The sequence below is a fragment of the Falco rusticolus genome, chromosome 15 (assembly GCF_015220075.1).
Source record: "Falco rusticolus isolate bFalRus1 chromosome 15, bFalRus1.pri, whole genome shotgun sequence".
In the NCBI taxonomy this organism is placed as follows: Eukaryota; Metazoa; Chordata; class Aves; order Falconiformes; family Falconidae; genus Falco; species Falco rusticolus.
This window is the reverse complement of record NC_051201.1, coordinates 22212590-22228184: the sequence shown is the minus strand read 5'-3', so window position 1 is coordinate 22228184 and position 15595 is coordinate 22212590. Positions and strand designations below refer to the sequence as shown.

The 15595-nt window shown below is 55.1% G+C and overlaps 1 protein-coding gene and 1 long non-coding RNA gene across 2 annotated transcripts; one reads left to right on the top strand and one right to left on the bottom strand.

Annotated features, from left to right (window-relative positions):
* The first annotated feature begins 102 nt into the window (after nt 1-102).
* On the top strand, nt 103-8788 carry LOC119157721. Its single transcript, XR_005107633.1, has 3 exons — nt 103-226; nt 2107-8299; nt 8707-8788. It is a non-coding gene; the product is annotated as an uncharacterized LOC119157721 (long non-coding RNA).
* LOC119157699 (nucleoporin NSP1-like) lies at nt 8293-14966 on the bottom strand. The gene is made up of 2 exons (XM_037408849.1): nt 13483-14966; nt 8293-11853 (listed from the first exon to the last, which is right to left on the bottom strand). The coding sequence occupies exon 2, from the start codon at nt 11246-11248 to the stop codon at nt 10064-10066; it is 1185 nt and encodes a 394-aa protein (XP_037264746.1). The 5' UTR covers nt 11249-11853; nt 13483-14966; the 3' UTR covers nt 8293-10063.
* Between the last annotated feature and the right edge of the window lie 629 nt (nt 14967-15595).

Sequence of the window (15595 nt, the reverse complement as noted above, 5' to 3'; positions counted from 1 at the left end):
CACCCCTTAGCAGCAGCCACCTCCACAGCCCTTTCCAGGAGCATGACTATAAACCTTCCTTCCCACCAGGATGCTGAGTAGCCTGAACCAGGGCTCCTGCTCTACATCATGGGGCACAGCGTCTCTTCCTTTTTGAAGCCTCTTAATTGTTTTCTCCACCCAAGCCACTGCTGGGTTTGTGCAGCCCTTGGTCCCATTCCTGATCTCAGATGTGCTGAGATGAAAGGTGAGAAACAACAGCTATAATCCTGCTTGTGCCTACGCTGTGCTCCCTTCCCTGCACTCCTCCTTCCCCTTTGGCCCTGCATGCTGCCCTCGGGTACCTGGTGTCCTGCAAGCAGCTCGTCCTGCAGCCCGATGCCTCTGGAGCCTGTGCAGAGCCTTCAGGAGCTCTGGTGGACTCATGTCCTTAACTCTGCCCTGGAACTGGCCGGACAGTCACGTCCTTTCCTCTTCATGCTGGAAGACTCTGCAGACCTGGCCCGGTCCTGTCCCCAGATGGGATAGATGAACTGAACCCTTGGTGGCCCAGGACACAACACGGCAGTGAGGAAATTACCAGGACTTGGACAATTGCTGGGATAAAACACTCCCTGGGAGCTGTTTAGAAGCCCTCCAGGGTAGCCAGCCGGGGAGGGAACCTGGTGTAACCGAAGCAGCACTCAGACTGTGCATGAGGGGCTGGAGAAGACAGCGAGGGACGGTGGACGCTGGCTTTGGAAAGCAGCCCTGTAGACCTTCCCCCATGACAAAGCTGCCGCACACAACAGCCCCCCAGCCCTGCAGCTGCTGCCATGCGGAGCCCCGGCTGCCCTCCTTCCTTCGCGGGGCAGGAGGATGCTCCAGGTCACCACCCAGCACCAAGAGCCTTGCAGCCGGCGCTGCCGAAGCCACCTGGCCCCAGGAGCAGCCGCCACTACCTCACATGCCAGGAGATGCCACCCTGCCCCGGCCAGGGTGCTGCACCTCCCGTCAGCGGCCCCATCCCCACTCGGGGCTCCCTGCCTGGCTGCGCCGGTGCCCCGGCAGGTGCCCTGTGTGCAGCACCACGTGGGGACAGGGGCAGCAGCATGGTGGGCGCCAGGGCCATCCTTGCACCCAGCGTGGCAGCGTGAGGGTCCTCTCAGGGGCTGCTCTGCCTGCAGAGGGGCTCAGCGGTGAGCTCAGGCCAGGAGATGCTGCAGTTTATCCTCTCCACCCCCTCCCCACATTAGCCCTTTTTCAAAGAATTCTGACCAGATTCTAGAGAAAGCCCTGCCTGCTTTCTTTGGCCGAGGGGATTTCCACGTCACGTGGGATCTTCAGCGCTACTGACCCAGAGGATACCTAGAAAGACAGAACAGACTTCGGCAACTTCTGCATTTGAGGCAGGTCTGCGACAGAGCCGCAGGGCCCGCAGGAGAAGTGAAATCCTCCTCCCCGCAGGCGTAACCCAAGGGCTCCCAAACCCACCGGCCTGCGGCATTAGGAAAGGCAAAGCCTGGCTTTCCATGCAGCCCCTCGCCAGCCCCAGAGCCAACACAGAAGTGCCGGGGAGGGCTGGAAGGCTTGGGAACTCCCCAGGGAGCACGAAGCAGAAAGTGCCGAGGCCACCAGCCCTCTGCGGCTCAAAAGCTGCAAGATGTCAAATACTGCCAGAAACTGCATCGCATTCCATGCTGTTCCTAAGGAGCGGAACACGAGTTCTCCAGCAAAAATCCCCATTTATAGCTGGGAAGCGTAGGGGAGAAGGAGCATGAGATGCAGCTGAACCTTCTCTTGCTGATGGTGCTGACTTAGCCCCTTGGCTCCGGGGCAGAGTGGGAGGTTGAATCAGGCTGAGGGAAGTGGAAGGAAAAGTTGGTGTTCAAAGTTCTATGGTGTTTTTTGATGACCTTCCTCCCTTCACAGCCCTGAAGCCCCCCAGACCCTGCAGGGACCTGCAGAAAGGGGTCAGCCTGGATGTGTTAACCTGGGGACGGCCTCTCCCCTCTGTGCTGACCCCCCCTTCCTCACCCGGCCACTCAGACCCCCAGACCCTTCCGCAGGTCCTTGCCAGCCTGCACAGCCCCTGCTCAGAAGCTTGTTTCCCCATTCCCTCTTTTTTTTTTTTTTTTTTTTTTCCAGGCTGCAACTGGGCGCATGGAGCAGCAGGGTCCCACGCAGTTCCCCAGGGCACCACAGTCCCCCCGCAGCCACTGTGAGCTACCAAAGGGGCCACCTCAAGCCCTTCCTCACACCGGCACCCCCGCAGCCCCCCCACCCTTTGGAGCAGGACATTCTGCCTGGGACTGTGTCGTCCCTGGGTGCCCAATGCTGAGGACTGCTCCGGTAATGCCCAGGTGCCCCCAACCCCAGCTGCAGTAGGGGATGCATCTCCTGCTGAGGAAGGCTCACAGAGCCCAGGCGGAGTATGCTGAGGCTCTTCCCAACCTAGTAGAAATAACTAAAATACCTACTCAGCCCCCTGTGGCTGCTACGCTTTGGCTCAGCTCCTGGGGAGAGATGGAGTCCCTATGTCTCAAAAGCATGACTTGACCCAGGAGGAGATGGCATGAGGCCACCCATGCTCTGTAGCTGCCAGAGGACTAAAAGGAAAGTATTTCTAAACAAGTCCTACAGCCCCTAAGGATAGTGCTGTCCGTTCCTCCATGGGTTCAGCCCGGTGACTCAGTGTCCCCCTGGACTGTCATAAACTCCCCGTGCCCTCCTGCTGATCCCCCAGAGCATCTCTCCTTTCTCCCATAGCCTTGCGGGTGCTCTTTCCCTTCTCAGCCACCTCCCCACCTCTGCTCTGCCCCACGCTGTCTTCTTGCAGACTCTCGTGCCTCTCCAGGAGCCTGTCCCCAAACCTGGGCCATGGCTGCTGGGACCAGACAGCCTCCCATCCCACGGAGACAGCCCAGCAGGCAGCCTGCTGGGGACCGTGACACGGAGAGCTGCAGCCACACCAGCAACGCCAGGCTGGGGACATGGGCCATATTGCAGCTCCCAATGCAGTTTTGTCTTCCCTGTGGCAGGAACAGGGCCACCAAGCACAGGTGGCATGATGCTGTCGTACCGGTGGCACGTCCTCAGGCAGGGACACGCAGGCTCCCCTGCAGCCATGGAGCAAGGGAGCACACAGCCTGCCCTAACCACGCCGGGGGCTGGACCCGGAGCAGCGCAGGAGGATTTGGGGCATGGATGGGCATGGCCTTGCTGCCAGCCCCTGGCATGTCTTCCCACAGTCTCGGGCTTCACCCAACAACTCTTCAGCTATGGGGGATGCTGCGGGTGGGCGGCCAGGGCAGCACATAGTGTTGGACAAGCACAGGGACACGCAGCAGCCAGGGTCAGGGAAGAGAGTGCCCTGGATGGAGAGGAGCTGAGAAGTAAGAACGCTAGTGGGAGGTTTGCTTCTGCGGAGTTGTGCTCACTCATGTGGCAGAAGATCTGGCCTGGGATGCTTTGCTTCCCCTTTCTCAAGTTTTCAAGCCATTTCTGTGGCAGCCAGACAACTCATGACTCCATGGAGACCTTTTGATGTTTATTCTTTTACTTTTTTGGAAGAAAAAGTCTGATGTGCCTTTAACTCACTGGTGAGTGCTGGAAAGCCCCACAGTTTGCTCAAGTTCTCTTTTCATTTGAAAGGGCTCTGGATAATTTGCTTGTTTACATAAAAATTAAACAGCATCCTCTCGATCCTGCAAGAGGAGGACGGAAGCCTGAGGGACACCCCAGGTGCCGCCTGTGCCAGCAGCGGTGCCAGTGTGAGGAGGAAGGAGCTGGGCAGAGATGCCCTATGCCTGGGAACGGGGTCTCAGCAGGTAACCCAGCATGCCCAGCTTACTGGAAAACAGCCCCCCAGTTACTGTGCTGCTGGGGGGAGCACAGGTTCTGGGCTGCCATGGCAGGAGAGGGGGAGCTGAGCATCAATCACCTGGGTGTCACCGAGCACCTGAAACCTGTCCCCAGGGAGCGGTGGGAGGGTTAGGAATAAGCTTTTCCCTATTATCTTCTGTTCCACCCAGTCACTTCGAGTCTTCTCCATTTACCATATGAAATAGTTTTTCTTCTATGAAAACCTCACCTTTCTGAGTGCAAAGCCCCTCCACATTCTCTTGCGGTGCTCACTCAAGGGTCTCCCCAGCTCCGTTTTGAAGCTCTGGTTGACCCAGGATACAATCACAAACCAAAGGTGATGCTCTCGTTCCTTCTTGGAGTCGGTGCTCACCCTGCAAATCCAGCTACAACCGTGCCAGGTCCAACAGCTGGAAAGACACTTTACAAAGAAAAAAGCTAGAGTCTCTTCCAAAGCCTGCTTCCCACAGCTGGGCATGGGGGACCACCAGGTACGGGAGGCTGGCGACACAGGCTGCATTATGTGTGGTAAGTCCTGCTCAGCATCACGAGACATGAAGGCTGTGACCAGGAGCCCTTCCCCAGGGGCTTAGCTGTGGTGGGTCACAGGGCAAGCTCGCCCACCAGCATGGGGGTTAGCACAGAAACCCACCGTGGCCGGGCAGGGAACCTCACCATGACGGCCAAGCAGAGAGTCAGGGGTGGATGCACCTGGAAGCAACCGCTTAGCTAAGGAAGAGGGGAAAAAAAGTATGTGATGCCAATTTTCTCAAATACACTGAAAAGCAGACATGTTTCCCATCCTTCTCCAGTGAGACCGATCAAATGCCTTGAGGCGAAGTAAAGGACAGATCTGGGGTCTCAGGAGGAGCTGCTGCTCCCGAGGGAGTCCCTGTGCTGGAGCAGCATCTGTGTCAGGTAGCAACCAGGGGAAATGATGCTTGGTGAGGACTTCAGCCTCCTCTTGTCAACCCTGGCCATCCTTGAGCTCCTAGAATTAAAGGCAGCAGTGAGGAGCTGCTTCAGCTCAGCTTTTAAAGCAAAGCTGTGATAACGGAAAAAGAATTGGACAGGGAAGCAATTTCAGCCTACTTTTTAGTGATTTAATTCTGGATAGGATTAGTCCTGATAACTCCAAGAAGGAGTACAGGCCAAGAAGTAGAACAACTTATAAATTTACTTGTTCCTTGGTTTTTGATTAGGATAAAACCCAGGGATCAGAAAAATAAATTCAGTTGAAAGAATGTGATGAGAAAGATGCATTAAGGTCCCTAGAGAATGTAATAAATATTGTATTGGTGCTGACCATGGTCTGCGTTGGCCAGCTGACATCGCTCGCCTCCTTGGAGGGCTCCTCTCACTTCTTTCTGTTTTTAACAGGCCTTGTAGCTTACCTGGCAGAATTCAAGGGTGATTCAGAAATGAAGCTTCCTCCATCACCCGAGGTGGTCACTGCAGAGGTACAACCTGGGGAGTCCTGACACCTCTGTGCTTACCCAAGGGGGGCTTCAGCTACAAGGGCAGCCCTTGCAGCGACGCAAACAGGGATGCAATCATTATAGGAGTGGAGATGAAGCAAACGCAAAGCATGGAAAAGCCACAGCTGTGCATCCAGAGCACCAAAGCAGCCAAGGGGATGTCCAGCATTCTGCTAAGCCAGCATTACGAAGTGGCAGTACGTTAGCTTGGCCAGAGGCTGCCCTAAGTGTGAGCAGGCAACATTTCATAGAAAAACCACCACGCCAAGCAGGGACAGGCGTTCCGCAAGGTGCAGTCCAAGTCTCAAACCAGGCAGGATGGAGACTGCAGGGTCTCTGCCTCACAGGGATAACCGTGCCCCTCACACATCACCCTGGAGAGAACTCAGGGTTTAGAGCAGACGTAGCATGGGTGTCTCGCTGCCAGGTCCAGGCTGCAGGGAGCGGTGAGAGGGGACAAGCCAGGCACCAAGAGTGACCCCAGCACAGGCAATGTCCTCACCAGCAAGGGGATGTCCCATGGGGTCTGAGCATGGGGCAGAGCCAGGTGCTGGTAACAGGGTCCATCAACAGTCCCAGCCACAGCAAAGCAAGGAACCAGATCCCAGACCCCTTTTGGGAGGGTTAGGGGGCATCCCTTCAGCAGCAGCAGGGGGTGGGGACAGAGACAGGGCTACACCAAAAGGCCCAGTCAGCCAGGAGACAAGACACCTACGCCACAGGTCAGAGCTGCCTAAGAGCCGGGGCCGGAGGCAGGACACTGGGCAGTGCTCTTACAGTGTGCCCAGCGCGGGGACCAGGGGCTCAAGTCGGAGCCTGAAGGGAGCTTTTGCAGAGGGGGGTGATGAATCCATCCACAAGTGAGGCTGGCCAGTGTGATTAAGGCAAATTAGTGCCTTCAAGACCTGCCACCGTGCTATCTGATGGATCCTGCGTGACTCCATATTTTCCTCAGGTCAATGAAACCGCTGGCTGATGACGTGGCAGAGAGGCTTTGCACTGGTGGGGCGCTGGAAACCAAAGCTGTGGGTCAGCAAGGGACCAGGAGGCGCCCACCATGACCATGTCTCCTGTGGGTTGCAGGGAAACCTTGAGGCAGAAGCATGCGCCTTGCACACGAGGGGCAGAAGGCAAGCCTTGCCCCACTTGAGCATCACAGGCTTGGCATTACTTACCTCCTGGGCCAAATTCTGCACCTGAGGCAGCCCACAGACCTCCAGGAGAAGCGTGGGAAGGTGCATGGCTGGACATCCTTCCCACAGGGTCTTTCCCTGCCCTGTCAGACATGGAGAAGCCAGGGAGCAGCAGAGCCAGGGAGCCTGTGCCCCCGCTGGCCGAGGCGCCGGGCATCCGAGTCGTCCCATGGGGCTCCGGATCCGCAGCCCCACACCGGCGCCTGGGCTCACGCTGCCTGTCGGAAATGATTCACTGCTGCCGGGGCTGCCTTGTTTACACAGCCTCCCCCTCCATCCCCTGCCCACTCCCAGTAACAGAGAGGAGAAAAGGATTAAAAAGAAAAAAAAGAAGTGCTTTTCCTTCCACAGAGCTTCCTACAGCGTGCCAGTGGCGCCTGAGCCGGGGCATGGCCGGGATGATGGCTCCTTGGATGCAGGAGAGATGCTCATCCCTGACCCTCTCGCTCCTTCCAGCTCCCCACTCCAGGCAAGCCCCTGGGCACCCACTCCTGTGCCGTGTTGCCTTTCCCAGCTCTCCTGCCCGCGATGGAGAGAGGCACGGGAGCTCTGGCCAGGGTGGGACAGCCCTAGCTCAGCCTTTGGCCTCTCGCCCCCTCACAGAGCCAATCTGGAGCATGACGTTTGTTTTCTCTGGGGTGCTGTTTGGTCTTAGCTTTGCCTAAACAAAAGAAAAACCCCAATGTTTATTTTCAGTATTGCAGGATGGGAAATGTGACTCCCTGTGAGAAAATACATTCCTCGCAAATTTTGGCAAGACTGAAGCCCTTAAACAGTAACGAGGTGGAGCAATAGCCCAGCTGCCTCCGCTGCGCTGGCTTTGCGGTGATGCTGGGATTCCCCGACCGGGCTTAATCACGGGCATTCACCTCCACAGTCCCGCAGGGACCAGGCTCGTCACCCAGCCCTGGCCTGACCCCCCCCAAGGACAAGAGTTTTGGACATAAGGACTTTATTATAATTTTTATGTCTAAAAAAAGGACAGAACGCCTCTCATGCACACGCTCATATATACTCGTTACACTAATTAATCAGAGCTTGTAACAGCCCCTGTGCTCTACAGCAAGCGACATGTTAAGCCCCTGGAACACCCCCAGGCTCTGCCCTTCTGTGGAGGCACTCGCCCGGTGCCCTCCCGGACTGCCCATCACACATCCCGCAGGGAGGGCCAGCAGTGTCCCGCCCTGGGGTTTAGCTGCCACCCCCCAAGGGGTGCCAGAACCCTGCCTGCCTGCAGCCTGCGGGCAGGAGAGGGGAGCAAGGCGAGCACAAGGATGGATCCTGGCTGGAGGAGCAGCTCCCTCTGATGAGTGTCAGCATGACCAGGGCAGCTGGAAAAGGTGGGAGCTGTGGAGCTGAAACCACTGTCCTTACAAATACCGTGGTGGGACTCAAAGGGGTGAGATCTGCCTGGTGCACGTTCATCTCCCCAGCATTGCTCTGAGCCGAGGACTTCACCTGTAGCCAGACGAGACCAGCATCCACTGCATTTGCCGTAGTGCTGGGAGAGCAATCCAGCCCCCACGGGCATGCGCAAGTCATCCAAAACCAGCAAGGAAATGGCCAAGGCACAGTGTGTTCCAGTGTTCCCAGAAAGGTCTCCGCTCCGCAATGCTCCAGCAGCAAGGACACAACATTACATACAGTCAAACGGCTACACAACTTTACTACAAAAATAACATTTCTAGTGTTTCATATAAAAATAATGCCATAATACACTGCCTCATGAGCTGCCAGGTCACAGACCCCTGCCACGCAGGAGCCGGCGGTGTGTGGGGTGCTGACAGCCCCTGAGCCACCCTCCAGGTAAGTGTTACACAGCTGGGCTGCACAGGAGTGCTGCTGCATGGGGGGGGGCAGGGGGGCTTCACCCCAGATTCCTAATTACAATTAATCTGATTGCATTCTGTACTTGTTGCAAAGCCTGAGCTGAATCCCTGGCTCCCCTCTCCCAAGCCAGCAAAAGGCAGAAATAAGGGATGGAATGATGGCAGAAAACCAGCGCTGCTGCAGTCTGTCCTCTCCGCCTCCAGGGCTGGATAGACGCCCTGAAGGTGCAATCTGATGGATGTAATAGGCCGCCTTCCCCCAGCTCTGCTTTACAGCTGGCCCATCATTTTTCCTTTGATTATCTTGCTTATTATGTGGTCTTGCTTTCTTTTTTCCTGCATGTGTATTTATACTTTGGGATCTGATCCACTGCGGTTGGTTAGAGGAGGATCTGACCCTGGATACATAGCGCTATCTACAAAGCATCACAATGTGGAGACCTGTGCACGCTCCAGAGTAATTTGTCCTAGAGTCATTGTTTAACCAGGGATTTCAGGAGCTGACCACATAGAAAAGGTAAGGCGTACATACAGCAGTGCCTCCATGGATAAAAATCAAGACCAATCTGAGTTAAAAAAAAAAGGCCTGGTACAGTGCTTTAACAGTCTGGTGATCAGTGCTATCCCAAACCGAAAAACTGAAATGCTGCTGAAGTGTAGCAGTATGAACAGGTATTTTGTGCTTTTCTGTGGATCAGCAAACACGCTTGTTTCTGGAGAGAGTCTGGGACCAGAAGCATGGCATGTCTGCTGTGGTGCAGCAGCTCTTCTGGGACTAAAGCCAGAACTGGATTTGGCTCCTCCAGGAGAACAATTCCTGGGGTTTGTGCTTACAGAGAACTGCAACAACCCTCCAAAGTTATTACAGGAATAGAAAAATTGTGGGGTGTCTTCTTGTTTTCTCCCATTTCAAAGGCTCATCCGCATTATCCTGCCCAGACGTCGGATGCGGCTGGACACAGGGCACGTGAGCTCGCAGGAGGGTTTTCTTCCCGTTGATTTTGCTAACAGCCAAGTCTCAGACTAAATCTGCAAGAAGAAATGCAAGAAGGAGGAGAGTGGCCTGATTTCAAGGAGGAGATCGATTTGGGGTTGCTGGCTCCTCTGGATCGAAATCAGCAGTGCTGACCTTCCACCCCCTAACCAAGGGCAGGTTTTGTCTCCCCCCTTATCTCTAGCAAGAGCAAATGGCGTATTTGATCAGTCCGAGGTGAACCAGTATGCAGCTGCTCACCAGCACCCATACTGGTCTGACAGAGTGGTGACCTAAAGTGCAAAGAAAGCAGCAGCAGAGACTTTAAGTGCAAATTGTGTGGTTCTGGTGTTAAAGATGCTGAAGGTGGCCGAGCCCAAGTCCAGCAGCATGAGTGAGTGGGTGGCTTCTTGGCTGGGCCATGATGAAACGCAGAAAAATTCCCAACACCAGTTGGGAAACTCCCTTCTGCCCACCACCAGGTGCAAAGCGGAAAAGAGCCACCAAGCAGCTCTAGGACAGCAACAGCCTTTGTATGTAACAGCGGCAGAAGAAAAAAAGCATCTCATTTATTTCCAGAATCCTGTCATTGATCAATGACAAATTAGATCTATTTTTGGACATTCTGCTCTGAAAAAAAAAAATCAGTTTTCTCTGGTATGTTTATTCCCAGCTTTCTTCCTACTGGTCACCAGTTCAGCATAAACAGAACTCTCCTACAGCAACACACATATAGTTTAGGCCAAAAATGTCCACGCCATAAAGCATTCAGATTACTTCCATTGAATAGACATTGCCTTGATGTCCCCTCTCGTGGTAGAGCAAGCCCTGTACCATTTCTCCTGCCATTTCTTCTGGTTTGGCTCCACATTTTAGATGCAGCCACACAGCAGCAACGCTGGGAGCCACCAGCCCACCTACCACCACGGAGACCAGGATGACGAGGTACATTTGAGACCTTGACAAGGAGCTGGGAAGGGGCAGATCCTTCGGGTTTGCTGTCGGCAGCTGCACTCTGGCTTGGCCTGAGAAGGCTCGACTAGCAAAGGCTAACGTAGCCGAAGGCTCCTGCTTCCCTGCTGGCGATGAATAATCAAATGTTCTAGTGCCAAAAGCATCTGCAGAGGAACTGATGGCCTCGTTGGTACGGACAGAAGGACCTTTGCCTGTGGCAGTTGTGGAGTCTAGAGCAGAAGCTGAAGCAGCCGCTGGTGGAACTGGTGTGGCTGGGACTGTGGTGGTGTCCATGCTGTCCAGGATGGAGGGGAGATCTGAACTAAAATTGCTGGAAGCAGCGTCTGGTGCATTGGCTCCTGTGCTTGTAGGGCCCAGGGATTTATTTGTAGAAAGCAAAGGATGGTCTGATCCTTTAGGAACGGCCATGGGGTCTGAACTGGAGCTAGGAGAAGTCGTGCCTCGAACATCAGCCCCAGTGTTTGCAGTACGTCCTACGGGTTCTCCTGCAGCCCCTGTGGTGGAGCCAAAGCCATGCACCGGAGCTGTGGGATGCAGGGTGGGCTGGCTGGAGACCACGCCTGCTGCAAGGGTTGCTGAAGGTGCAGGAGATCTTAAGGAATCTCTGCTTGCTTCTGAAGTGACTTCAGAGCGGGCAGTGGCACCCCCTGTCGTGGGGGCTGATCCTGCAGGGAGCTGGACAGAGTCCTCTGTGGATGGTGGGGACTTGCTGGACGCCTCCACCCCAGCAGCAGGAGCACGTATTCTCTCCAAAACTGTTGTGTCAGTCCCTTGGAAGTAACTAGTGGGAGCAGTGGCTTGAGACTGAGATGGAGCTGCTGCTGTAAGACCAATCTGTTTCTCAAAACCAGCAGGCTCTCGTGGCACCGCTGCTGGGGTGGCACCACCTGGGAGCGGGGAGCCTGTGGCCTTCTCCTTGTCCAGCCTCGCCACGATCATCTTCACCCAATCTGCCTTTGGATCTGCACAAACCTCCATAGACTTCAGAGTAATAAATCTGACAATAAAAAGGGATAAAGAAAAAAAAAACCTTAAAAATAAATCTCAAACTGACTGGATAAAGCAAGCCCCGCTTTAGCTGAGTGGCGTGGGAGGGAAGGCGCGCGTCAACGCTGACTCCCTCAAGCCCATAGTAAACACCACGGAACTGGATGGATGATGTGTTTCAGGAAGGGCATGCACCTCCGAGATCTGATTGAATGAGCAGCTGAACATGATTCATGGGTGAGGACTTTCCCCCAGGAAGTTTGTCACCTCCAAAAGCATTGTCCTGATGCTGGATGCAGTGTTTGCCTCCGGTGCCCAGAGCCAGCAGCTCAGTAAGCACCCAGGGGCAGGTGTACATGAAGACAAAACCCTCTGATTTAGTGAGATGAGACTTCCCAAGGTCAGCCCAGCAGGTTCACTTTGGAGCTGCCTGCTGGGCTGCAGTGAAGGGAGGTGGCAGTGGGGCAGCGCTTACATGATGGCCTCTCTGCTGCACTGGGGCTCCGTCCTGCGGTAGCTCCTTATCCGCTTCACCGCTATCCTAGATATAAAATGGCCACACTCTGTTGAACACTTCAGAGGTGCTTTGGGTTGCCCTGAAATAGAATTTTCAATATATTAAACATTGGCTTTTTATTAGGTACTATAAAAACCAGCCCTGTTTCTTTTTCCCCTTCTCTGGGGAGAAGCAGTCCAAATCGTGCCATGAAACTTTCCAGTTCCTGCTAAAATGAGACAAAGACAAATCCCATCAGGGCCACAATTGTTTGTGTCACCCAAACAGGTGATAAGATACCCAGAAAACTGCAAAAAAAAAAAAAAAAGCATTGTGAAAATGCAGGGCTCTTGGGACACCGTTGCAGCTTGCCTTAGAGAGTGTGCAAGTGCTGGCAGTCAGTCCTTTGTGCGAGCACCTGGACCTGTGGGTCCTCTCCCCACTGGGTCACAGGAGGACCACTCTCAGCACGGTGCCCAGAAGATACATTTCTTCATCCCCAGAAGATGCATTTCTTCATCCCCAGAAGACCTCCTGCAGCCACCACCCACAGGCTCTTGGTGCAGGCAATGCAGATCGGAGGCCAGGATGCTTGTCCTCTCCTTATCTGGGTTAGTCATATCTCTTCCTCCCACAGGAGTTCTCCTCCAGGAGAGCAGCCTGGCGATCTGTCTGCTGGTTTGTGGTCTCTGAACACTACCTGGACTCAGAAAGGGTGTAGTGAAAGAGCCTTTCCGTGACCAGTGCGTTGCTCCCAAAGCTATCTCAGCAGCCCAGATTCCACAGCCCAGTTTCTCACCAAACACCTCTTTTCCAGCTCCACTGGAAAATATGTTTTTTCTTTTGCAAAGTGTAAAAATAAAACCCCACTTGAACCCTTCATAGGGAAAAGCCAGTCACACCACCAGTGACCCTTATTTCCTGCACTCACCCCCAGCCTCCCACCATCGGCAGCGTCCAAGTGAGTTTGCACAACGCAGCTTGGCAATTTGTTTCTGACATCCCAGGGGGCAAGACTCAGAAAAACAAGCCCTGCTTTATCTGAGCTCCCTGTGAAGAAAGGACCTGCAGCCTGGTTCAGCTCAGGCAGTCTCTACTGAGAGACATCAAATCTGGTGAACTCGATACAGTACAGCTGGGAACGCTCCAGCCACTGGGTGCAAGAATGAGCATTGCTAGAGGAGCACCCCCGGCTCCTTTGATGCATTTGCTGCACACACACACACTCGCACGCACTGCGTACACTCTGTGAGCACACTGCACACAGGGATGCGCTGCACACACTGCACACAGGCACGGAGCAGCAGGTGACAGCACCCTGTGCCTTGCAGCAATGGGAGCACCGCCACCCTCATGGCAGGGAGCCTGTGTGGCCAGACACCCACCCCTGGTCAGCCTGCGGTCTGCCCCCCCTCCCCAGGGGCCATGAGAAGAGGGGTGCATTACACTTCTGTTCTAATACGGATCACCCAAAAGTCTCTCCAACACTCTCCCTGCCAGCCCTCAGGCACGACAAATGCTGTCAGGAGGCTGCTCGGATTTCCCTGCTGCCAGGGTCACTGCCACAGGCTCCCCCTGCCCCTTCCCAAAGCCAGCCCGCTCCCGCCAGGAGATCTCCCACAGCCACACAGGACCCGACCCAGCGCCACCCTCCCCGCACGTGCCACCAGCCCCCCGAGCCTGGCTGCTCCCCGGGCAGCCCCGGGGGTGGGAGGGGGCTGCGGCTCACCTCCAGCCGGGGTCACCAGGCACCAGACGCTCAGCACAAGCAGGACCTGGAGGGATCCAGCCTTCATGTTCCGTGGCCAGCTGCAGGAAGGGCACGCAGGGAAGGATTACTGGAAGTAGTTCCCGCTCCCAGTTGCTTATTGCATCCTCCAGAGCAACAGAGCTGCTGCAGCTCACGCCAGGATTATGAAGCCCCCAGACGGGGCTTCAGCTGTTATTGAGCTCCCACACACGTCTCGGGGTGACGACAGGAGGCGGAGGGAAGAGCAGGACAGGGGAGGGAATGTCATTTGCTCCAAAGCTAGACAGCTCCTGGAATTCCCCAGCTGCACTTAGATCAGCTTTTCTTACCACGTGCAGAGCAGCGCCAGCCTCCTTGGCAAATTGTTCGGGCAAGGAGTTCCAGGAGCCAGCTGCTCCATCCACCTCGCCCACTGCCCTGTCCCTCGGCCAGACCACCTGTGAGGGTGGTCTTAAAGCTCTTGTAAAGCTTGTCAAAGCTCTGCCCAAAGCCAGCCTGCAGCCACCTTGAGCTCATTATTGACCCTGAACACAAAAGCAGCTACTCCCTTCCTTTTTGGCAGCCGTCTTATAACAGTAGCGTTGGCTGTTAGGGCAAAAGAGGCTGAATTTGCTCGTCAAGGTGACCAGCTAATTGGCTAGAGTGGTGAGCTCCGGGCAGGCCATCTCTTCGGAGCATCACCAGAGCAAGGGGTGAGCAGGGACACAGCAGCCATCCCAGGCAGCTCCTTGGTCCCTGGGAATGCTGCCTGTGGCTGTGCCTGTTCCTACGGCAGGGGCTCAGCCGCAGGGGTCTTGCTGATGCTGAGAGCAGGGGGTACGCAGACCCGGGCCCGCAAGCAAGCGGGCTGGCTGGGGGGCTGCCCGGCCCCAGCACGGAGCCAGGTCCGAAGCGGATGCACCAACGCAGTGCTCACATCCTGCACCTTTACTTTCTCTTTTATCTCAGATCCCAGCAGAATACGTAACAATTTTCCCCTGCCAACTCCCTCATCTGAAAGACAAAGATAAGGTCAAGGCTGAGACAGTGTGGCTGCTCTTGTTTAAGATTTAAAGATTTAAGAGGCTCACATCGCCCCTGAAGAAACAAGTTCTGCCTCTTGCAAAGGGTTTGCGGCCAGCCACGGCTGGAGCTGAGGGAGCACTCCAGCAAGCGCATGAAGCGGGAGGGTGAGTGCCGTGTTTGCTAAAGGTGTGCCTGGCCACAGGCGCTGGTGGCTGAAGGCACAAACGCAGGCTCATGGAATGGTCTGGGTGAGAAGGGACCTCCAAAGATCACCTGGTCTCTCTGTGCTGTGGGAAATTCCAGCAGCTCCAGATAGGATTTGATTCCTAAGGAGTGAAATCCCCCAGGTTTCCATATGATGCATTTGTGAAATATTTGGTGAAACTCCCAGCCTGTAACTTCAGCCTATGCTTATACTGGAATGGAAGATAAAACCCATTTCAAGGAAATGAAATAAAATAAAAGTTAAGATCTTGAAATAGCCTGTTTTTCCAGCCAGAACAGAACATGCTTTATCCATTGGGATGTTTTCTGGCCCCTTCCTCAAACGGTGTTTTCCCAGGCTCGGCAGAGCCTTGCAGGAAACTTTTATTCCAGGAACTGGCATTGCCTGCGGCTGCTGGGAGCCTTGGCTGTGGCAGCAATGGCACAGCCCACACATGCTCACATCGCCCCTGAAGAAACGAGTTCTGCCACTTGCAAAGGGTTTGCTGCCAGCCACGGCTGGAGCTGAGGGAGCACTCCAGCAAGCGCATGAAGCGGGAGGGTGAGTGCCGTGTTTGCTAAAGGTGTGCCTGGCCACAGGCGCTGGTGGCTGAAGGCACAAACACAGGCTCATGGAATGGTCTGGGTGAGAAGGGACCTCCAAAGATCACCTGGCCCAATGCCCTGCCATGAGCAGGGACACCTCCCACTAGCTCAGGCTGCTCACAGCCCCGTCCCTGGCCTTGGATGTGCCCAGGGATGGGGCACCCACCACCTCCTCAGGCAACCTGGGCCAATGTCTCACTACCCTCATCAGAAAAAATTTCTTCCTTATATCTTGTCTGAATCTACCCTCCTTTAATGTAAAACCATTCCCCCCATC

Bases quoted from the DNA above. Each gene is read 5' to 3' on its own strand.
- LOC119157699 (XM_037408849.1), bottom strand. From the start codon at position 11,248: ATGGAGGTTTGTGCAGATCCAAAGGCAGATTGGGTGAAGATGATCGTG.